Below are 24,533 nucleotides of genomic sequence, written 5' to 3'. Positions count from 1 at the left end.
CTTTGTTGAGATTGAGCATCTGTCCCTCACTACCACAAACATACGCTGCTGCAGAGCGAGGAGGGAGCTCGTGAACATAAAGTGGGAAAAATGGCAGCCCAGGCTGTGAGAAATTCCAGCCCCATACAAATGAGCTTTGAGACTGCTACACAGCCCTTTTGTCACATGCCCTTTGCCTGGGGGTGAAAGAAGTCCTTCCTCCCTGTGTAGTATCTGCTAATAATTACAGGAATAAAAAAAAAATCACAACATTAATAAACATATAAAGGCTAAGTGGTCACAAGTTAAGAAATCATAAAATTAAGGCTGCTCAAGCCATTTTGCTTATGCTTTGCAATAAGGGGTTTAATTGCACACCTGCAAACTATTTTTACATTACTTCTCTATCATGTTACACTGTGTGAAAGATATTTGTGAAATGAGCAGCTGTTCAACATTTAATTTTATACTCATTATTTGTATGCTCACACAAAGCCTTATTTTTCATGGCATGTGATAGAAAACTTACATAATGTAAAAAATGCTAATTGCATATATAAGATTTTCTGTGATCCTTGTCTCTGTAGTGTCTGTTTGTTCACAAATGTTAATATTAGTTATTTTTTCTCCCATGTCATGGTGGGAAATCACAATAGTAAGACCAAAAGTTATCATAACTGTTGTTACTGTTCTTGGACACTAAAGCACCTTAACACTGATTTTTACTTATATGTAAGTATTTGTTGTTCTCGGGCATTTGGAATGCACAGAGGGAATATCAGTGGGATTTGCAGCTCATTCTAGCATGCAGCAGAACTCTGGGTTCAGCTGGAACCTTCTGAATTTTGTCAGCCTAAAGCAGACTTTGAAGTGGAAGGCATGGTTAAAACACAGGCAGATGAGAGCAGAGGCTGTAAAGGAGCACCCTGGACAAGGTTAAGAATATCTGTCATTGCCTGTGCTACATAGGACGTTCAATCAGTCTTGTATCAAACTATAATTGCACATTTCAAAATTGGCATGTACTGAAACGTAACAAATTCCTAGTGAAGTTTCTTTTGTTTAAAAAAAACACATTGAAGTCTAATAAAGGGATCAGCATGATAAGCATGACAGTAGTCATCAGCATCAGCACCGGTGTAACCTCTTGCAACCATATAATCTAGAAAATGGACATTAACTTTGTGTCCCTGAAGACTGTGGAACTGCTCTCATACTTTGAATTAAATGCCAGTGTTTCCTTATTAATTAGGACAAATGTTTGCTGATTAACCTACCTCTGTATTGTGTTCTTACCGCATCAAAATAAGTGTCCACCAAAAGCAGACAAGCAAAAGTACTTGAATACTCTTCTGAAAGGTCCAAACACTGGAAGCTGTTAGTTGGAAGCCTTAGGTGGTCATTTCTAGGGAACAAATGCATGACAGCAGATTTAGCAACAGTGCTATAGCCATGGAGTATCAGCATCTGTGCTGCAATGTAATAAGCCCAAAGATGAGGTTCATTGCTGGACAAAGTGTTGGCAAAATTTCAGGAGAACTGTAATCGGTATGTATAATGAAATGTTACTTTGGAAATATGTTATAGGAAATTGATAAGTCAGCAAATTGGTGGAGTTGGGTGTTCTCTCAGCTGTAATAAGTGATAAAGCTGAGTATCATGAATGGAGCAGGAGGCATATGAAATAAGTGCTCTGTGTGATAATAAGGTCGAAATCAGAATTGTGATTCTGATTGAAATGGGATTTAGGAGTTTTGATAAAACTGAAAGAAAAAATAGGTAATCTTAAAGCTTGTGTAACCCAATGACAAATTAATAGTTTGGATTTTTACAAATACGTTTCAACAAGAAATAGGATGATTCTTCTTTAAAAGTCTTTGAAGCAGTTTCTGGAAGTGAAAGATCAGCAAAAGTAGCTCACATTCCTCTAAGCATAAAGACTTTGTTTCTTGAGTTACTGCACTTGACTATATCTGTTCAGAGGATGTGGAAGAGAAGAAATGCTAATGAAAGCTACAGATCAGAAATGCCAATAGTTTACAGTGATTGTCTTGATTAGGTAGAGCTGTACAAAGGTAAACCAACCTGCCCAGAGAGGAATGAATAGAAGCCATTTCTGAAGGTAGATATCTAAAAGTAATGGGCAGGAGTCAGGGAAGATAATAAGCAAGGAAAGGATTGATACCAAGAGATGCACTGATAGGTCTCCTTGCCCTTCATCAGCTCCAATTAAATGGGAAGTTTTGCCCTTTGTTCATAGACCACCACTGACTCATCACTGAAGTGTCGCCCAGCATGTGGCACAGGGACATGTTTGTGAATCACAGGTCACTCACTCTGGGGTTCCAGATGTGTTAGGGGATAATGGCCCACAGTTCCTGAATGATGCCTTCTGCAATTAATTTGAGTTTATCATTTAAAGCCCACAACAATTCCTTACCACATGCAGCCATACTGTTCAGCAGAAAAGTCAGTGGAAGAATGCCTGGTAAGGTTACTTGGTAACAAAGAGCTTGACTGGGGGGGAAAAAAACCCTCAAGCTTGAAACCTGCCTGCTTGGAGGATTGCCTCTCCTCAGCCTTCCTAACTCATCTCTGATCAACGGGGGCTTTATGCTCGAACCACACTGGTGTAAAACAGAGGAGGCTGCTTAAAGGAAGTGTTCTCCAAGGGCTTTCTTTTCCTTTAAAAAAATCTTGCCTCTGGGAAAACCTGTGTTGCCTAAATGCTCATTTCCTGAGCAGGCTGCAGAGCTGGATGTTTGAGCAGCCTCTGGGATATAAGCAAAGCACATAAAAAGGTGCTTTTAGATTTGTTTTGTTTGGGGTTTTTTTGTTTGCTTTATGGCAAAACATATCAAGAGTTTTGGTTGCTTGGCTGTTTGTCAGAATTTTTGATGATGGCTGGGAGAAAGAAGTCACAATAGTGAAATTGATGCTTATTTTCTACTCTTTTTTGAACAGTTTTTTTAGCTTTTTAGGACTACTATTGACAGGATTCAAACATGCTCTTCTAGCTGCTGACATTGAAATGTGTAAAGGGCTGCAGGAACGGGCTCTGCTCAGATGGTGGACCATTCTTTAGGGAAAGAAAGAACTGTTGAAGGAAGAAGAAGATGCTATGTTATCAGGCACTGAGTCTCAGAGATAGCAGTGATTGATAAATGGTCCCCAGTAAGAATTTCTCCATTCTTTGTCAGAGACGTCCAGGTTGTCTGATCCTAAAAAATGTTGTAGCCTGTGTCCTCAGTGTCTGCAGATGTGTTCTGCTAATTGACAGACTGGTGTTACTCAAATCAATATTGATAGTATAATATTGCATTTGTATTTGTAGAGTAACAAATAAGACCCCTCTGACAAGAGGTCTCAAAAAGGGACTTAATCTATAGCATTTTATAAAGATCTAATTTCCTATAAGCCTTGAAAATCTGTACTGGGTAAGGGCTTGTTATTTGTGCATCACTCTTGTATACCTCTAAGGGGAATTTGAGAATACTTGTTATACAATAAACATGGTAATAGATATTTCATGGAAAAGATTTTTGAATCTGCTCTGGCAGCTTGAAATTCTGATTATTTTTTATCTGGGTAGCAGAGTCCTGGGTACGATTGCTGCTCTTGAGCTGTTGTGATTTTGCTACAATCATTGTTTCCCTGCCCATAGATATTGGTAATACTTTTAGCCATCAAAATGTAAGGTTTTGAGAAATATCCAAGCAGTTTCTTCATGACCAGTTGTGAGATTTAGCTAGAGACTGTTGTTTCTTTGCTTATTTTTTTCTTCTGAAGTGACAGATAACAAGAGCAGTGAAACCCACCACAATATTTTCTTTCCCCTTTTTGCAGACTTTCTTCGTTCCCTACACCTAAGTGCTTATGACAGACTTTTATTTTATGTTTTATATTAAAGAGCAATTTATGATTAAATGTTAATGAAATAGAATTTTCACTGTGCTTTCATTATATTCTACTAGTTTGAACATTTTTCAAAGCAGCACACCAAAACCTACTGTTTTCTATGAATAAATAATAAAAAGCTTGTCTGTACATTATCATTCATGCATTCTCTAGTTGCCCCATTGGTAATTTGTCTGCCAGCGTAAAGTGAAGTGGGCACTTCACATTAAACAGACCTTAACTAAAGCTAAAATTAGTATTATGATTCTGTGTAGTTCTTCTTCACAAAGCTATAAAATGAAACCAGTTGTACAGAAATCCTCACTGAATCTAGTCACACACAAAAAAAATCGTGATGTCCTACAAATAAAGGATCTTAATTGCCTTCTGCATCGTTGCCCAAAATGTTCCAGAGGAGCCCTATCAGCATTTGGGAGCTGTGCTTATCAACCAACACAAGTCTAAAAGGGTGCTATGTTGCAGTACAAGCTGTAAGTGAAATTGAAACAAAAAAGCTTAGCAAGGTATTTATTTTTAAAGAATGAGAAACGGAAAGGGGAAGGTAGGTGGCAGTTGATAGGAAGTAGAAGGAACTATTTAACTAAGGTGGGAGAAATAAAAATTAACAGAACTGATATCAAGAAAAATGTCAAATCTGTCTCTTCTTGTAAATGAAATCCACATTGAAGTAGCCTTAATTATCTTTAAACTCCAGGAGAGCTGCAGGGAGGAGAGACCTGGGAGATGAAGTCTCCTAGGAGCTTGTTGCCGAGGACCAAAGAAGTGCATAAACAGCCTTCAGAGCACACTTCACTCCCTACTGACCCCTGACTTGGGCAGGGAACAGAGCCTCCTTTCCACAGAAGGCAAAATATGAGGAAAGGTATTGCTGCTGCAGGCACCCTTCACATTTTTTACCATGTTGCACCTGTTTATAAGGTTTTAAAACAACAGTTGCAAATTACCCCAAACTGTGAAACATCATTTTGAAAATGGCCTCATGCGGCTTCTATAAACCTTGCTTTAAAGGTGTATAGGTGTCGGGAGCTACCTCTTGGGAGTAAGCTGACTGACATAATGGTGTAAAATAGCTTTTTAGGGGAGTTTGGTAAGCTGAAGGGAAAAAAGCAAGATGCATTTAGAAAAAGATTTTTTTTCCTTCAGATTGCAAAAATGGTTTTTTTGCATCCTGCCTTCAGAAAACAAACATTAGATTGCACACTCTGTAGCATAAGGATAGATTTGGTAATAGATGATGTCCTAGGAAAGCAGGTGAACCATCACGAAATCCAAAACTTTACCGGGAAAGGTGGGAATTTATGCCTTCACGTAGGTAAAATCCCTCTAAAATTATCAGGTCAGGGTCTGGCTGAGGTGGTGCAAGTTTTGCTTTATAAAAGGGTCTGTGTATTTGAACTGGCATGCAGACCTTGTATATATGGAGGCTAGTTATGCTATAGAAATCTGTGAATGGTGTCCATCTTAGCACCTTATTTCATTTATATTTTTATACAACCCAATTAATCTCTCTTCCATTCCAGAATTTGATTCTTTATACTGGTTTTTACAGCTGCTGTCATCTTAGTTGCTCTTTTTTCTTTTTGTTTCAAATTTTCTCACCTTTCATGTCTTACAGGCTCTACTGACCTAGTTCCCAATATCCCTGCAATTGTCTTTCTTGGTTTACCATCACTATGTAAGAAGATATATGGAAAAATTACAGGACTGTTGAAAATATCTATTCTGACTCAAAGATTTTCAAAAGAAAATTTTGTATTTTAGACTAAATTGCATAAATCTGTTGCTATAAGTAGTAGTAATATTAATTAAGAATGAGTTAGGAATCTTACCTTAGAAGACAAATTAAGTAAGGTAACTGCTGCATTTAGGTGTGGTGATAATCCAGCAGTTTCAGCTTGTTTACTCATGTGTTTGAATACAAGGAGAAGGTGACTTCTGTTTCTTTTTTGAGATGGTAAAGTCCCAGGTGTTTTTCCCAGGTATCTAGAAGAACATACCAATACACAATAAAAAGGAGCAGAAATGCAGTAAAACCACTGTAAATTCTGTTAAAGAGGAGGTCAGTCCAAAATAATTGGTAGAATTAGGAAAAATCTATTTTGTATAATGATGTAAATACCAAGAGAGAGACTCTTGTGTATAATGGAAACAGAAACCATGACTTCCTGTCCATTTCCTTGGGGTTTTTTGGGTCTGGGTTGTTTGGGTTTTTTTTTGGTTTTGGTTTGGTGTTTTTTTTTTTTTTGGGTTTTTTTTTTCATTTCTTGATTTAATAAACAAATAAGTTACAGATCTAGATATTTTTTAGGAGATGTACTGCATGACTAATTTCAGAAATTATTCCATTCCATATAAGGGGAGGGGGTGCTCCTTGCCCTGTGTAGCTCAATGAATAATGAACTTTAATGTATTACATTGTTTATTGCATTTTTTACCTTCTGTGTCCAGCACTTGGGCGGACAGGTAGGAACAGTCTAGCTGTATTTTACTGACAGATTTCTCTGGGCATACAGTGTGACTGTTTTGAAGGTACAATTAGAGAAGAGAATTGTTTTTCTGTAACACACCTTTTGCTATTTTCATGTGTGATCTAATAACAGATGAGCACTGTTTACCTGCTTTCCTGGAATAGCAGATCATGTTTCTTTGCCCAAGGATGTGAAGTGAAATAAGCATTAGAGCAGTGAGCCCGTTTGCTTAGGAAGGTTGGTGTTTAGACAAGAAGGTTATGGCAGGATACAGAGCAGTCTGTAGGAAAAATACAGTGGATATAACTGTTCTGGTAGGAGAACTAAATTGAAATGGGGACACTACTGTTAACTCAAGTGTAATTACATTTCTTTGTTGTTAAAAATTAAATCCTGGGCAAGAGGAAAGTTTGAGCCTGAAACTGTGTTTTGAAACAAATTTGAGCTGATGCTTTTCCAAAACCTTTGGAGGTTGCCAGGATGTAGTGTTCAGGAGGTGGTTGCCTGCTGGAGGCATTTATTTTCTTTTATTGTCTAACATTTCTGTGAGTTTATCAGGCAGATTATTTATAAAACATCACCTACTATGAAGTTTTGCTTCTCTCCTGCTGTTTTGTCTACTAAACTGCAGTTTGAGGGAAGGACTCACCTTCATGTTCTTTCATGTGCAACCTCTGGGTCAGCCTTTCCTTGCTCTTTGAGGCTGGCATTTGAATCTGCATGAAAATCTTTACAGTGCATCACTACCAGCACCACTGCTGAGCTCAGCCTTGGCCAGGGATGGATCCATCTTGGAGCTGGCTGGCACTGGTTCCACCAGTCATAAGGGAAGCTCCTGGCAGCTTCTCCTAGAAGCCATGCCTGTCACCTGCCCCACTACCAAACCTTGCCACAAAACCCAATACATCCCCTTTTTGCTCTTTTCCATCAGTGGAATGCATCCGTTTTGGATACCATTGGTTTACATTAACATTCAAAAATGACTGTGTTAGCTTTTGCTGCATTTCAGACAAACAAAGTTTTAGTATCTCAGCTCGGGCTCTGAATGGATGTTGTCTTTATTATATTTGTGGCATTTATCATTATTTCACTACAAATATTCACAGGTTTGGATTTTTGTAGTTCTGTGTTTACCCCAAAAAGTTATAGAATTGGGTTAAGAATGAAAAGGCTTTCAAAGCATCCTTGTCCTGAAGCAACTCTGACAGGCATGAATAACAAATGGATTGTTTTTCAGTCAAAGTGAATCAGCTGACATGAGCTTCTGTAGGGTTATATTTCTCCCATCAAGTTATACAAGAATTTAGGTTACCTTGAATCAGTGATTATAGGCTGAATTGACCACTGAAATTACAGATGATGTTGAACTTTGTGAGAAGATCAAAATGTATGGGATCCTGTGTTAGAGAAGATATATTTTGTCTGTGTTTTGTGCGCATTTAGCATGACATTGGGTTGATTATATGATTTCCTAAAGCCACAATTTCTTTGGGGTCTATGTAATTTGTTTAAAAATGCAATGTGCAGTCAGAATCTGTACTGGTATTTATGGATATTGATTCACAAAAAATCCAGCCTAGACATAGGTGGATATTTAAAAAAGTATCACTCAATTGAAGATTCTGAAGAAATACTTGCAGTTTTATTTTATAAATGTTTTTTATTTCTCTTCTATGTCAGTCAAGGATAAATATGTTTATAATGTTATTATTGTTGTCTCTGTTATAATTAGACCCTGAGCAGGCACACAGTTATAGTTTGTGGATTAAATACTTCTACTAGAAATTGTACCATGGCATAATGAACCATCACTTTTCTTTTTCAACGTCTCGTTACTTTCAGTATAAATCTTCTGGAAGGACCATAAATTAATAGGTGGTCTTAAGTAGTTTTTCTTTTTCCCCAGTGTTGACAATTTAAGGGATAATAGGATGTTTTTAAACTTCGTTAAAAAAACTGCTCACTTTAGAAGTGAATGACTACTTTTTGCTTCTGATAATTAAAGTCCCAAATTTGCTCAGAATTAGACTTATCTGAACTTCCCATTAGATGTCTTTCACATTGCTCTCTGCATGTCTTCACTTTCTTGTGTCTCTTTCATCAGTGTAGTGTCTTATTTCTACCCAGTGGCTGAAGGAGCTCCAGTGGAGGCTCTTTCAGAAGTCTGGCCTTATATTTTTTGTTATTTTCTCTCTTGAACATCTGCCAAGTGTGACATTTTAAAGTTCAGTGTTTTCACCAGGGCATTGAGCATTCCCTTAGATATTTTTCTGCAAACTTGTTATTTTTCATCAGCAGGAAGCCCACAAGTGCTGGGAGGTGAGTGCTGATCTTCAGCCTGCTTAGCTTGGCATGAAGCCCACGTGCCAAAGTTTTAGTGTGTGCCCTGATGGAGTCTCATTGCTGTGGTGTCTGGGATAGCTGCTCCCAGGACTTCCCTGCTGAGAGGCTTGCAAATAGTCCAGGAAAGCAGTGAGGAAAACTGAGAGCAACTTGATTCCATGGCTTTGGCATTTGTTGTGTGAAAGAGTCCTATGGTAGCATTGGTGATGATGCCTGATATTAATCTTGAATACCTCTTAGATTTTCTGTGTTATTAAAGCAATGGTGGTTGATGTTTGCTGGTGGCACCGCTAAGGGAAGGTCATGAGACACCTTTGGAGCCCTCTGGCAGAAGCGCTTCAGGATCCCAGGGTGTGATTTCCAAAAGTGTGTGGTAACAGAGAATATCAGGAGGCCTCAGGAGAAATTAGGAAAGATAATGTGATTGCTGAAAAATTAACACAAGTCGCAGCTGTACGATAAAAGCTTTAAAAAGTTTTTTCAAACCATACAAAGTAAACAGAAAAACTAAAAGTGACTCCCCAGGCAGGACTAAAGTAGATGCATTGTATCTAGTGAATGAGGCTCAGTGCTATGGTATTCAGCATAATTAGAATGTTGAGGTTGCTTTAAAATTTATAGTAGTTTCTAAAAAAATCTTGAAAAACTGCTTCATATTCTGCTTCCTGAAAGTGCAAAAGTTCTGCTAAGTACGGTAGGTTTCCTTGTTTTCATGTGTTAATTCTGGTATTCTAAAAGCGTGCAAATGGCATTTGTCTTTGGATTTACAAAAACTCCAGATATTCAGAGTTTGAATTATTTAAACTCCCACAACACATGCACTTTTGCTTTTCAAGCTTGAGTTATAATTTAATTAAAAACTTCTGGTGCATCGCTAGCTATTTAAATATTAAAATGTTCCATGGATCACTTTTGATTATCTACCATCATGAAATTCCTGAAGATGTCAGATTTTTAAGATTCCCAAAGTTGCACTTGGAATTGTCTGTTGATGCAAAGGGGACTGTGATAATTACATACATCCATTAGTATCAGCAGAGGAGATAAACTTTGGGGAGGCTTAATGGGCATGTCTCAGTGACAGCTAGCAAAGAACATTTGGCATGATTAAGGATGGATTTGAATGCACTTGAAAATATACTCTCATTATGGACGCCCAGTGGAAGTTGCACTACAAATGTTAAATTCCCCAGAAGAAGAGTTGTGTGGCAGGGAAGCTTTGAAATCCACTGTGACCATCATCCAAATTACTCTCTTCTCTTTGTGTCTTTCCGCTGTCAGATTCATTTTGTGATGCCCAACTTGGCTCCCTGCATCTTTGAAAAGAGACAACCTGTTGGTTTCTGTGTTTCAGATTGTCCGAAGATACATCAAGGACTGGCTTGAAAGGAAGAAGCCTCCATTTGGTGCTATCAGCAGCTCTGTGCTCCTGATGATTATCTATACAACGTTCTGTGATACTTTTGCCAATCCAAATATTGACCTGGATAAATTCAGCTTGATTATAATCGTGTTCATAAGTAAGTTTAGCTCTAAAATTACTCTTTTTTTGTATGTTTCAGGTCTGTAACGAGCTACATGTAGCGGGGGAGCTGTGGGGGTACTGGCATGGTGTTAGAGCGTCTAAAGCATCTAGTAAACCAGATTGCCAAACTTCTTAGGAGCTGGATGCGTTTAGGGATCTGAGTAAGCATTTAGAGAGGAATGAACTCTGCTATTTAGGTGTGCCTGAGGTTGTCTGTGGCCCTTCTTTTCTGAAAGGGCATAGTAGTACTTTACAAGCATTTACTGGCATTCTGGTTTTGGCTTCTTTGTTATTGAACAGCCATAAAATACACAGATGTCACATTCCAAACAACAACAAAAGATTTGGGGTTGAGCTGTTACTCAGAAGCACTGTTATAATTTTTAAACTGTTCTTCCTTAGTATATTATAAACGTAGTTGGGAGTTTGAATGTGATGATCTGTTTCTGTGAATGAGCACATTTCTTAGAGTTTCTTTTAGAAGCACTCAAGTCATTCAGCCTTAAATAACATCCACGTGAGAATAGGCTGCTGGTATCCTTGCCATCAGCTGGAAACACGATTGCAGATCCCTCCCTCCCAGGGAAAGGCAGTGCTGTACAGGCACTGTCTCCTCTCCCAGAAGGGATTTCCCATTTGCTTCAGACTGTTCACAGACAGGAGTTTCAATTTGCATGGAGGAGAGGTAACTACAATATACTTCAGTATAAATCACATCTCATACTCTAAAACTGTTAGGTTTAAGGAGATCAGGCCATCACCTACTTTGAGTTGTGTGTCTGCATATGCTTCTGTCTAATAAAAATAATGGATCTTCTACAAATCTGACCTCTACTAAAGCCAGTAGGAAATTTACCCCAGCCCCTTTGTGCATCAGATCTTAATTCTGTCCTAATTGTGCCTTTTTTTGGACTATGAAACACTATACATGTATAAAATAGTACATGGAATTATAAATGGTACAATACAAATGTTTTATTCTGAAAGCAAAGGAGTAGGAAGCAATGCTAGGGAGCTTTTTTTGAAATGGAATAAATACTTCTTTGCACTGGCACCCAAGAAGGACCTTGCGCTTAAATCAGTGCAAATTTGTCAGCAAAAAAAAAAATGGTACAGAGATTTTCAACTCAAACTTAATGTGCAGAGAAACTCAGAATGAAGTAATTTTGTGGTACTCTGCTGACCCTACTTTGAAAAAACCAAAAAAAGGGTTTTTTTTATTTAAAGAAGATATGTTCTTCCTAGAACTGCTGATGTATAGTGTTTGCTTCTGTTGCCTTGCGTGGCCTTTATTTCTCTTCAAGACAACTCTGTATGTGTGCCACATGGAATAAAATGTACCATTTGCTGTGGAATACACTGAAAGTCATATCTACATTGCCAGTGTGCATAGGTGGAATTTCTTATTGAGAACATTAACATAAGCATTGGAACTACTTGGAACATATTAGACAATTGTTTGGGTTTTTTTTCTGGAATACTTACAAAACCAAGAACCAAGGAAGTTTTGGAGATGGGTAATGCATGTTGTATTCCAGAAGAAGTTTCTGTATCACCATTGGATGTGTCGGCTGGATGCGTATATTGTATTACACCAGGAAGGGAAATTAGCATGAGAAGTTTGAGGTGAAACTGAGTTTGTTATTCTGCTGATTAATGTTTTTATGTAATTTTTGTGCTAATATTCTAGCCACAGCCAAATATTCACAAGGAAGAATTGGTAGCAACACATGTTTATGGTTTTCCAGAATTATGTGTAATAAGGGACAGTTTTTTCCTGTGCATATTAAATTAATATACTTAGTTGGAGAAAAATTATAATTCAGGAACAATGGATTGCTTCTTTAGTTCATGAAGGAGGAATGAAGTGCATGCTGATGTGACATTTATACATGCTAGGAAATGTATATAGGAGAATAGAAAATGTCACTGGTAATAGCTAATATCCCTGCCATGTTTTCCAGTTATAAACTGGGGTCAAAATCAAAAACATTGTCTTTACTTGCACTGCCCTATGAGGCATGTCAGCCTTACTGCATTCACAAGTTTTGCAAGGAGTAGGGAGAGGACCCACCCCAGATTCTGCTGCAAATAAAAGCCTTTTCCCCAAAATCTACAAACTCAAAGAAAAAAAGCCTGTGCAGGTCACAGGGTCTCTCTTTCAGCCCTGTAGGGATTCCTCATGCTCAGGGCTGATGGTCTCTGCAGGGCTTGGTCTCTGCAGCTACTCATGGAAGCCCCTGGCTCCTCCTTGTACCTCTGCAGTACCTCTGTGCCCCCCAGAGCCCCTGTGGGTTTCTGAAGAACTGGCAGAGAGAAGAGCTCCCCTTGGGATGCTCACTACTACCTGCACTTACAGAGCCGACTGAGCTTGAAGGAAATGTCTGACACACACTGCCCAGCCCAGGAATTAGCCTTTGTCTCAGAGAATTCAAACATCTATGATGATCTTCTCTTTCTCTCCCCATGAATGATCATGATTAATATACCCAGGGCTGGGAATATTTATTTGGATCATCCTTACACACTGTGCTTTCTCCTGTAAAATAGCAAGTCTAAATGCCCAGCAACCAGAGCATGTCTGACACATTTTATGTTGTCAACCCAACAATCAGAACTTGTGCAAAGATATGTGCAGCACATGCACTATTTCCTGCCATTCACTGTGTCAAGAAATACTTGATTCAGAGGATCTACCTCAGGAGGAACTTGTGCAGCCATAACATTAATTCTGGCTTCCCTGGATATAATGATCTGTGTTGTTCTTCCAGGCAGTCTTTAAAGGTTGTCTGTCAGTGGGTTTCTCTGGATAGGCTTGATCCAGCCTCCTTTCTGACCTGCAGTACGGGAACAAAAGGCATGGACACAGTAATTACAATTGTAGTCTAATTTTAGCTTGTTTCTCTTTCAGTATTTTCTATTCAGATGAGCTTCATGTTTTTGACTTTCCTCTTCTCCACAAGGTAATTGAATGTGCTGAATCCCAACCTTTGAATAATTCTTTTGTGTGATATCTTTGGTTTGGGTGACAAAGTTTATGCAAATGTGTAAAGGCAGGTTTCTGAATAGGGTTGACCTCATTTTGGTATTTCAAATTGTCCTTACTGCATTTGCTCTGTTAGAGTTTCATAGGCTGAGAGAGCAGGACCTGAATTCTGTCCTTTCATGTGTGTTAATTACAGAGTTGTTAAATCTCAATCAATCACTGCTATACCTCATCCACTGAAAAAAATGGATTTGCACAGATGTCACTGAAGGTATAATTTGCCCTGCAGACATGCTGATGACATATGAGAGAAAGAACTCAGTTTGACTTTTTACATCTCCAGATACATTTGCTGTGCTGGCAATTCACTCCTCTCTATATAAATTTGCTGCATTTATATGGTGATTTTTAAAAGACAGCTGTCCTGAACTAATGTTTAGTAGAGCTTTTTTTTTTTTTTTTTTTTTTTTTAAAGTATCAACCAGGAAGGACAATTGTTCATTCTCAAAAAGTAGTACTGTGAGAATGGTGTCAGCCAGTGACTCAGGGCATCGCTGATGCTGGTTGGAGTAGCCACAGTTGCCCTCTCATTTAGGCTTCCTGGAGTATTTGTTTTAGCGGCTCTCTGCTGAAAGGGGAGTGCCACAATACAGCAGATCCAAGCATATGCTTTATATAAATTATACAATATCCACAAGGGAGGCTCGCAAAGAAGGGTACAGTGTCTTAGAACTACTTAGGCTTTTTTTTTGGTGCCACAAGAAAATTTGTCTGTGACAAGATCATATCCTAGCCTTAAAAGGCATTTTAAAGTAACTTATGAACTGCTTGACCTAACCTGAGGGGAAGATATGCCCCAACTGTGAAATCTGAAATACCTTAAGCAGTAACCAGTTTAATATGGTGAATATTTAGAATCTCATAGAATTACTCCTAATTTGGAGCAAAGGGTGATCCATTGGCCAGTCATCTCTCTCTCTCTCTCTATGTATATATATATATATATGTCATTTTCCCACCCCTCCTGGCCTTAGTCCAGTGTTTAAACCCTTAGATGTAATTTTTCTCTGAAGTGGAAGCTAACTCCGTAGTGTATGCTCAATATATTGTCCAAACTGAGCATTTTGTTACTGCTCCATACTAGAAAAAGAAATAATAGGTAATTTTCTCTTATTTTGTGGAGGCAAATGGGCCCTGCTATAGTATTTTTGCATGTTTGAGAAAATAAACTTGGCTGGAATAAAGTTATGTCCTGCACACCATGTCTTCAAAGTTTCTATCCTTCACATGGGAGTGTATTCATTAGAGAGCTTGCCACAACAGAGAAACAATTCTGCTATAAAAAAAAAGTCAAACACTACTGTTCATTTATGGCTGGAATTATTTCTGTCAGTAGACTGATCAAAGTGATGTGAATGTGTATATGGATCCTCAAAGTAATAATTTTGATAGATGCTGTTTTAAGAAGGTTTTTGCTATCAGAGGTTATTAAAACTCTTTTGTTTCTTAGGAATAACTCTACTTTCACACCAGCAGACACAGTGGCTATCGTTTTCTGTTCCACACACAAATCCCTCACCCTGGGTAAGTCAGGAGATAAGCTTTTGAGCAAAACAACAGTAACAGTAATGCCTTGCTGTGTTGAAAAAAAAAAAAATTGGTTTAGTTGCTGGTTTTTCTGCTTAAATGGTTTTGGGTTTAGTATGACAAGTACTGCTACCAGTATGATACTAAAAGGTAGTATAATATTTTTGCACAGATGAAACTAATGCTTCCTACAGGGCAGAGAACACAATTTTCTCAGCTGAGATTTTAGTGGTTGTAGAGTAAGACCACCTGATTTGTGGAAAGCTGTATTTTTCTTTCTATTCTTATTCTGCTCTGTTGCCTAATCCAATGCTGATAAAATTTCAGGTTTGTTTCTGAAGAAATGGCGATGTGTATCTGCCCAGTTTGACAGTAAAATCTTACATCTAAAAACTGGGATGTACCAGTGAAAATCAAAGGACATACAGTGTATTCAGAAATCACAAATTGACAATACTCTTTTGCTTAATATGAGCAAAATGTGTGTGTTGAATCTGCAGACACTTTGGATAGCCTTATTTCTTGGCATTCATTTATCAAAACATCATAGAGATATTTGTCACTTATGACCCCATAGTGATAATAGAATATTCTGATGGATATGCAGAAAATACTGTTAAATCAGAAATGTTTACAACCATTTGCTGCTGGTTCATCCATTATATTCAGTCAGGGATACAACTGGACTGTTTTCAGATTATAAAAACAGATGTTTGGTAAAGCATGTATGGCTGAATATCTGACTCTTTTCATGAGTGTAACTGTTAAAGAGGAGCACAGCTAGTGTCAATGACAAAGGTAAGCGCTCAGCCTGAAACAGGGGAAGAACAAGTTGGGACTTAGATGTTTTCCAAGTCAGTTTGATAGAGCAAAACTCACCTCAGGTTCTTTGCTTCAGCCAGGCCTGTGCTGCAGGACTGTTAGCGAGTGCCTTTGAAAGTCTGTGGGAAGTGGAGGAGTTCCTGGAAGACAAGGAAAAGTCAAACAAAATGTCCCTTTTTACAGTGGAAATGAGGAGGGGACGAGGAATTATAGATCAGTGAGTTTTACCTTCATTTTGTAGAAAACTACTGAATCTAGTCATTAAATTATTTTAACAGTGTAGGAAGAACAAGGAGATGAGTAACAGCCCCATAGCTTTGTCAAATACATAGCATACTAACCTAACCTACCTTCCTTTCACACAGGGTCCTGTGGGTTGCAGGGAGGCAGCAAAAGTTGTGTGGCTTGAGAGTGTTATGGCTTTTGATATTTGCACAATGTTTTGGGCTCCACAATTTAAAAATTATATGGGCTAATTGGAAAGAAATGAGAAGAGAGTGCCATGAATGATCATAGACCTCAAAAATGTGACCCCAGAGGTAGATTGAAGCAGTTGGGATTGTTGAGAGAAGATAACTGAAATACTCCAGTGATCTCCAAATGCATAAAAGGTCGATGCAAAGAAGGAAGAAAGTAACTCTGTCACAGTGGACTTTGTAAAGGGAAGGATTTTGTAACAGTGATGGTGATTTCAGCTAACACAATTTTCAGGGAAAATCAGGGAAATCTGTCCTAGTGTAAAACAGTTCAGCTTTGGAATATGTTGCCTATTGATGTCTTCAATCTCCTATCATTGTAGACAAGCCTCAGATGGGAATTAAAGAGCTGGAGTTGATCCTGCCTTGGAGCAGAACAAAGATTAAATGACTTTGGTCTTTTTCAGCCAAATGTTCTATGACACTGAGCTTGGACTAATAAAGGCTTGTATTCAGGACAGTTTCTCTTGTATTTGTAGAAAGCAACTGCACACACAAGTCATAACACACTGCTGTGCTTTCTGTTTGGAAGTGTGTATGAACTTAGGGCACCACTGTGATACTACAGAAGAAAAGCTGGAGAAGCTGGTTGTGTTTAACAGCACAAATGTGCAAGTTTCCCTTTCTCTTCCCAGAGAGAATACTTTTATATATGCTCTGTTGCATATTTCTGCCAGCTTGCCATGACACTAAGAAAATAAGCACAAAGCCTTTTTAAATATTTAAGTCCTAAAGGGGCTTGCCATCACCCCCCAAAAAATGAGGACTGTTCATTTATTTTACTCACTCTACCAAGCATCCTTATGCAGCCTGTCTTGACCTGACCCTGTGCACACAGCTGAGTCAGTTCACTTTTCTTCTACTACTACACTCTCAATTTTTTATGTTATTTTCTTTTTTAGAAGAACTTAGTTTGAGGTTCCTAGCTCCCTTGACCTTTTGGCTCACATTTTCCCAATTCCAAGTTACTGCTCGTATTAGCATAACCTTATGAGCCAGATTTTGTATTCTGCAGCTTTCTTTGCCCAAGTACACTGGCAAAAATACTTCGGCCACCTTGACTTCAAGGATTCCTGCAGCTTTTCCCCAGCCATAAATACCTTTTTCCCTTAGTCCAGATATCCCATGTTTGAGCGTGCAGGTTGAAGTGAACACGCAGATAGTGGAACATGGTACTGTGGGGCTGTTTCTGAGCTGTGGACTGTTCTGTCTGTCAGCTTTGGGGCAGACTGCTTTCCAGTCATCCTGGGAGAGGAATGGGGAAATGCTCCTTTTGGCAGTCCCCTGGGAGCCTGTCCTTGGTATGCCTGAAGTTACCTGCTGGTCTTGTGTGCACCCCTGCTCCATGAGCATCCAGGTGTGCCTGCTGTGTATCAGATTCCAGCTGGCTGAGTTTGGAACCATTGATATTTTATTCTGTTTGGTGTTAGTACCAGTTCCAGATGACATAGAGCTGTATAGAAACAAATGTGTATGAAAATAAGGACTATTGGATTTTACAAAGCCAGAGTGTGATGAGGCCTGTGCCTGAGCTGATGATGTAAACAGATCTGTTAACCAGAGCAGGCAGCATCTTTTCCTTCACTGGAGGTGGGAGCAGAGTAGATCTAACTCATTTTTAAGGATTAGCTGTTTCTGAATGACACTTAGAACTTTCCCTGTCCACCCTGGTCTTAGCAGAAACAAGATAAACACAGGCATTTTGGCCTTTACCCTTTTGGTGTTCTGGCACATTTCTGCTTGTCCATAAGTGTTTATTATAAACATGCAACAAGACATCTTCTGCTCACTTATGGTCCTTCTCCCTCTGTCACTACAATGCCTGAAAGCACAAACATGGCTCATGCTCTCATTTCACATCTGTTGTAGAGCTCTGCTTTGTTTGTCTTCAAGATTCCAATGGTAGTGCATAAGTGATCCCCCAACACTTGTTCTTTCACTTTGAAACTGATTTCTCTCAGCTTGGCAGGTGAAACTCCAAATAGGTATGTCTGGCCCATTCCCTGGGGAGCTGAGAATGGCACCAACTAAAGTGGGAGAAGAGCTGACAGCTTTAAAGCTTTAGAAGTGGTAATAGGAGAGGCATGAGAAGACTTTTGTAAGTCACTTTCTCCCACACCATATTATGAAACCAGCTAATTCCCATGCAGTGCATGCTCATGAGGCCAACTGCCACTTCCACTGTTGCATCCATGAATAAGTGCTTGCTCTTCACAGAGATGTGTGCTGCTCCCATATGCTGGGTCTTATTTTGTAGACAGAACAGTTGACACACTTTTTGTCTCAAAGATCAGAGTGCAGGGTGTGTTTGTGTAAGGACAAATTACACAGGGTAGGTGCCTTTGTGTTCCTTAGCTGGGAGCACAAGCCGATACCTCTGCATAGAGGTGGGTGCTTCGGCGGGGTTTTGAATAAAGGGCATCACACATGCAGAAAAAACAATGTTTATTTGCATTTCACCTAAAGAGTGAAGCAGAATATAAACTTGCAAGGAAGCCAAGATAAATATAGTATCCACAATGGCCTCTGGCATTTTCACCCCCACATTGTTCCCTTTCTCTCTTTCTCCCTGCTCACATATATGCAAGGTACATGTGAGCACACACATATGCAGACATTTGATGCATGGGTTTTATTAGTGCATTTGCCATTGATTGATTAGTACTTAGTATTAGTACTTCTTCTATTGATTGATTGCAGATGAAGTGACTATTTGACCTTTAATTATGAGCCTTGCTATTGAAAATGACATTGAGCTATGGCTTCACATAATCCATCTGGAAAGCCCGACATGATGCCATTCCCTGGAGTTCATTCAGTGAGAAGAGAAGAGGCCTCAAGGAAGTGCAAAGCTATCACTGTGGCTTATTTTAAAAAATACTGCAGTTGTTGCTTACACTTACACAAATGTTGCAGCCAAATACAGAATGTTAATTTATTTTTTTCAGAGTGTGAATTGGTAGTTAGAAGTTACAACTCTGAAAGGAAAATTGAGGATTGTCAAAACACATATATTTGCTTTAATTCTTGGTATTTACTATGTAAAATTATTTTATCAGGAAAAAATCAAAGTACTGTTACCTATTTTGGCTACCACAAGTGCAAATATTAATACGGGAGGTATGATGAACAGCAGATTGGTAAAACAAAACAGCAAAAATAGCCCTACCTAATAATAAGATTGGGGTATTGTTTGTGATGGAGGATGTATTTTTCCTCATTTGGGATTCAGCAACATAGCAGTTCTGTCACCATGAAGCCTTTCAAATAATACAATTAAAGTTTCTAGCCTACCAAATAACTTTCAGGCAAGAATAGAGTTCATTCTAGAAATAAAATCAGGTATGAATAGAGTTCATTCTAGAAATAAAAGCCATAACACCAACTTTCTTTTGTCTTGTTTTAATTTAATTCAAATTTATTTTTTAAATACTTAGCCTCTTACTGCTCAAGTGCTTGAGCAATGGCCTGCACTTGAACAATTCTTAAAAGCCTGATGTAGTGCACAAGTGGATTCAGAGGGCAATGTCTGCGAGGGGATCATCCAGGCTGTGGATTAATCAGCCCGTGCCTTCCCCCGAGCTGCCCAGCTGCACAGTGGGACAGAGGGCATCATGCTGACATATAGCTCCAATCTGCTGCCAAGTATCTATAGTTTTTTGTCATGCTTTCTACAGATATCACGTTATAAGATTTTTCAGGATAAATAATATATTGAAATGCTGTACTAATCCATTGTAGACTCTTTTTATTGTAGGGTGATAAATTCCTTTCTCCTTTAAATAGAAAAATGCTAAAATGTTCTAACTTGTGCTAAGATAAAAGGTGGATGATTTAAAAAAGGAGGCATCTCTTAATCATTCTGTAATAGAAAGGTAAGATGGCAAAATCATGTGTGTTGCCCTAAGCGAGTATTGAGGCTATTCTCTGGTATTTTTGGAGTACAGTGGTTTTTCTCTGCTTCTGGCAGAGAACTTTCCTCTAAGGCAGTTATTCATCAAGGTCCCCTGCCTTTCACAAAAAGATATAGAAAATAATCCTGGTTGATTGCTCTCTGAAAGTTTTCAAGAGTAAGACTTTTGATGCTGTTTTTTACCTTCGGAATTTTCCCATGAGTTTTGGACAGGAGACTTTACTACATCCTGTCATACCTCTTGGTGTTGGTAGTGCTTGAATTTGCATTTGTTTCTTTTACAGTCTTTTAGTCTCATTGCTTCCCCAGATGTGTGATAGGGTGATGTAAAGTAAAAATGATCCAGCTGCTCCTCTGCTTGGAACTGGTGGGTGCTGACCCTTGGGGCAGAAGGGAAGCTGATGGAAGGAGAATGCTTCAAGGAATGTGTCTTGTAAAGGCTGTGTCTGGGCCCCTCACTGCTGCCCAGAGAGTTAGGAACTCTCCCATTTCTGCTTCTGAGATCCCTCAGGAGTGGGCTTAGTGACTGCTAGAACCTTCTTTAAATTTTGATACAGTGATTCTTTGGGCCAAAATGAAATCTTTTTCTCATCACTTCAGTCTTTGCCCAGCATTTGCTTGGAAGGAACAGAAGGTTATTGTTTGGGCATTTTCCTCAGCTCTGTGATTCTCCTCTCTGTCTGTGGAAAAATAAGAATCAAGGGGTTTGTGTTACATGACATGACAGGGGGGAACAGAAGTATCTTGATCCTACTGCACTTTTCTCATGTTAGCATCTTTCTTTTGTAGGCAGGCAAGTCACATTTCTTAGCCTGGCAGTCTTCTAGAGCCAACATTTGGTTCTTTACCCACCAGTGTTACCAGTCAGGTTATCATCCAGTAACTCTTATGTCTTCTCTCTCAGCAGACCTCAAAAAATGCCTGGGAAATGCTCTTATCTATTTCCAGTACAGCTGCAAAACCTTGTATATCTATATATATATATAATACAAGGTTTTATATAGGTGTGTTTACCTATATAAATATTAGCAAACTGAAATACAGACATAAGATTTCTGTAACTGGGGATAGGGTGAGTGTTTCCTGCTTGCACCCACCAATCGCTATCTTGCACACAAAAGCATTTCTGCAATACTTACACAATCCCTCACATGGGGGGACTGTCTGCACAGGAAGTCAGACTGACAGTTTTGGGTAGTCTGTGGTCACTGGGATAATCTATGACAGAGCATCAATCTTATTTTCTCTTGTTACTCGTATGTGGCTGGCCCTTGTTTGCCTCCTTCAAAGCAAAGCATCCCTGGGTCTGAACTTTCCAGAGGGAAATGTGCTGGCAGGCCAGTCTGACAGTAGGAAATGGCATAATCCAGGGAGTTTTGGTGGCTTTTGAGCACAGAATGCCTGGCTCTCCCTTGGTTTTTTTAATCACAGCTGTCACAATCTAGTACATTTAATCTGTTGCAATTTATCCAATTTTGACCTCTCTGTGATTCTAGAAGGGGAAATACTACATCAAATTAGGGAATCTCCTTTCCTTTCTGACCTGAAACATATGTTTCTTTGATTAGACTTAGAATGTGGCAAGAAATTCAGCTCCCAGGGCTTCCTTTTCATCTGTATAGGTTTTTTATTAATATTTAGAAAGTTTGCCTGCAGCAGTACTAAAATGTGCATCAGAGGACAACAGTTGTTTACTGTGTTTGAACTGAAGAATCTCTCCCAGGAGATCTCATTCACTTGAAGTTTACATCTCTCAATCTCAACTTGCAGAAAGAGATCGATGAATAACAATTGTCATTTCAGAGTTGCACCTCTCCAATTATTTATTTGGTTGTGTGTCTTTCCAGAAGCTCATGTAATTGGATCAGACACTAAAAACCAGTTTGCAGGTTTTTAATGACAGCAAGCTCATACCTCTTTATAATGAAATAAAAAAAAGTAAACACACATATCCATCTGTAAAATGATAATGACACAGGAGCTCTCCCTCTCCACCTAAAACAGTTAAAGTTAATTTATCTACTTTAAGAAACGGCATTATATTCAGCAGACAGCTGACAGGTTACCCTTGGGAAGATCCATGTTTGGACATGATTCAAGTTGGGTTTTTTTTTTTACCTCAAGCTGGCAGAGGCTACGAGTGTCACCCATAGTAAAGCTGGTGACTATTGAAGATGATGTTGAGTCTCCCTAAGAGAGTTGTATCTACATTTGCTCTCTCAGTGCACCTTCTGGCAGCCAGTCTGAGCTGCTGACTCCAGACACTTCTAAAGCAGTGGGTGCTTTAGAAGATGTGAGAAATCCACAGCAGCAGCGAAATCTGGAAATCTCCTGTTGCAGGAGAGTTTGGGAGTCTGGAGCAGGGATCCAGCTCTAAATGCTGCCATGACCACTGCAAGCACAGAACCCTATCCACAGAGTTTTAGAATAGGAGACAGCATCCCATTGGATTTCTAGGTGTAGGGAGGCGTTTTCTCAAAATGCCTTCCCAAATGGAGCACTAAGATTTTCAAGCCTCATATATTCTTTTTTTTTTGGCTACAGAAATTAGATGAATACAGGAAAAATTATAGGTTTTTCCTTTATGAAGTGTTTTCCTGGTTTACTATTTATAATGCATTTGTGTATCATGTTTTCCTTTGCATCAAGATTACAGGTGGAGAAAAAGCTTTTTAAAAATCTGATGAAAAGATAGTATGAAACAGATTAGAGCATAGCATTACCTGCGTGTGTTTACGAAGATAGTAAGAAAAACTATAAAACATGTGTTTAATTTTTTAATATGTGTAGATAAATCTATATAATCAAAACTTTAATACTGTGATATCTTAGCCTCAGCTATGTGTGGAAGGAAATAATCAAATTAATCAAATCTCAGCTTTGTGGGTTTAGGTTGCTTGAGGTTGCTTGTCCATCTCTTTGTCCAGAATTCCTTTCATTAGTAGGTTAAGTATACTAAACTTCTAAAAAGGGTTATAATTTTTAGTAATTTTAGCTTTGTAGCTTAGTTATTGATAGCAGATTTGTAATTAGTTATCAATTTGCTGCCTGTGCTCTGAGTAGGGGGTGTATGCATGAAGAGTGAGCTGGTACCCAAGCAATGAAAAAAGCACTGAAGTGAGTGTGCGCTTACAGCATTGCTATATCCACATTGTGGTGCCAAATAAGGAATATGAAAAATGACTTACAGTGTTCAAATTATACCTGAATCCCCTGTTAACTAATCCTACCACCATATTGCCAGCCAGGTGGAGGTGTTGTGGAGTTTCAGGCACCAGTCTTCAGTTGTTGGTGTTAAATGTTTCATTGTTAGCAGCTGGTAAGATTGCCTATGCTGTTCATTAAACATCGCTTCCAATCTGAATGCACCCGTTGAAGCCCCAGGAACAGACAAACTGTACTTTCTTTCTCTTCCTCCCAGCTTTTGCAGTTTTATTTCCTTAAAACTTTGATAGTATCAAGATGTGCTGTTCCCTGGTAACTGCACTTACATTGCACTTGAATTACTGATTTCTGTATGAGTATAGTGGGACAGTTACCTAAAGAAAAAGAATGAGCAAAAACATTCAAAGCATATTAGGTTTTCTTCTTTTTTAAAATTCTTTTTATAGTTACAGCAAAAGGAAGATACTCTTTCCCATTAATTTCTCCTCCTTTTCCTCCTTTACTTAAATATTAAACCTATCTTATAACATAGCATATATATATAACTGTTATAGCATAAATTCTTGCATCCCACAGATGCCAGTATATGGCCACATCACTGATTAAGGGCAGAACCTCCCCAGTAATTCTAGCCCAGTAAAGAGGTAAATCATTCAATGTAATGCAAGGGGATTGTTCTTTCCCAAAGAGAGGGAAATGTTTTTGAAGATTAGGGTCCACACCTCCAAACTGAGTGAGGACAGCCTCCATCTTGCAGTTTTCCCCTGCAGTTTTTCTAGAGTCTCTTAATATCACACAGTCCCTTGTGTAATCTCCAACTCAGATGTTTGTTTGTACCACTCCATGAGCCTGGTTTTTGCTTTCCATTACACTTGTCACTGACCTTAATATGAAAACATACTGGAAAAAAAAATTGTCTTTTTTTTTTAACCTGAGAACATTTTAGGCATAAGTCTTCTTCATACCACATGTATGTGGGCAAAAGGGCACAATTCTCCCTGCAATGTAATGTAATCTCATATTACATTGGAACATTCTTTCTTTGGCTGGAATGGGAATACTCAGTAGCCAACAAATATTTGCATTGTTAGAGGTTGTCAGGTATCATTTAGCTATTCCCATACCTGAAAGAAATTGGTCCTCAGGGAAAAGCATTTAACTTGAATTCACGGTGTGCTTTGGAGAAGACATGGATGTAGGAAAAAGAATCCAGTTAATTTGTCAAAAGCGTCTTTTTCTGTTGTAATCTCAGTATGTCAGCACAGTCTGAACAAGGGCAAGAAACATCTATCCCTTGTTTGGCTTCACTAAGGACAGGCATAGTGTGTGACTTTCTGTCTCCTCAAAACTA

General features: G+C 38.7%; 1 protein-coding gene across 11 annotated transcripts in view; it reads left to right on the top strand.

The window, feature by feature from the left end:
* The window catches only part of SLC10A7 (solute carrier family 10 member 7), a 162,752-nt gene that overhangs the window by 102,141 nt on the left and 36,078 nt on the right, over positions 1-24,533 (top strand). For 10 of the 11 annotated variants that reach the window (XM_072928708.1, XM_072928704.1, XM_072928709.1 and 7 more), the window contains 3 exons: positions 10,063-10,228; positions 13,145-13,196; positions 14,730-14,803. In XM_072928708.1, the coding sequence (XP_072784809.1) occupies positions 10,063-10,228; positions 13,145-13,196; positions 14,730-14,803 (292 nt within the window). Of the gene's footprint in view, positions 1-10,062; positions 10,229-13,144; positions 13,197-14,729; positions 14,804-15,704; positions 15,846-24,533 lie in introns of all 11 variants that reach the window. The other variant, XR_003960140.4, reaches the window with a different exon arrangement.

This window comes from Taeniopygia guttata, chromosome 4 (genome assembly GCF_048771995.1).
Source record: "Taeniopygia guttata chromosome 4, bTaeGut7.mat, whole genome shotgun sequence".
Classification (NCBI taxonomy): domain Eukaryota; kingdom Metazoa; phylum Chordata; class Aves; order Passeriformes; family Estrildidae; genus Taeniopygia; species Taeniopygia guttata.
This window is presented reverse-complemented; position numbering and strand designations above follow the sequence as displayed.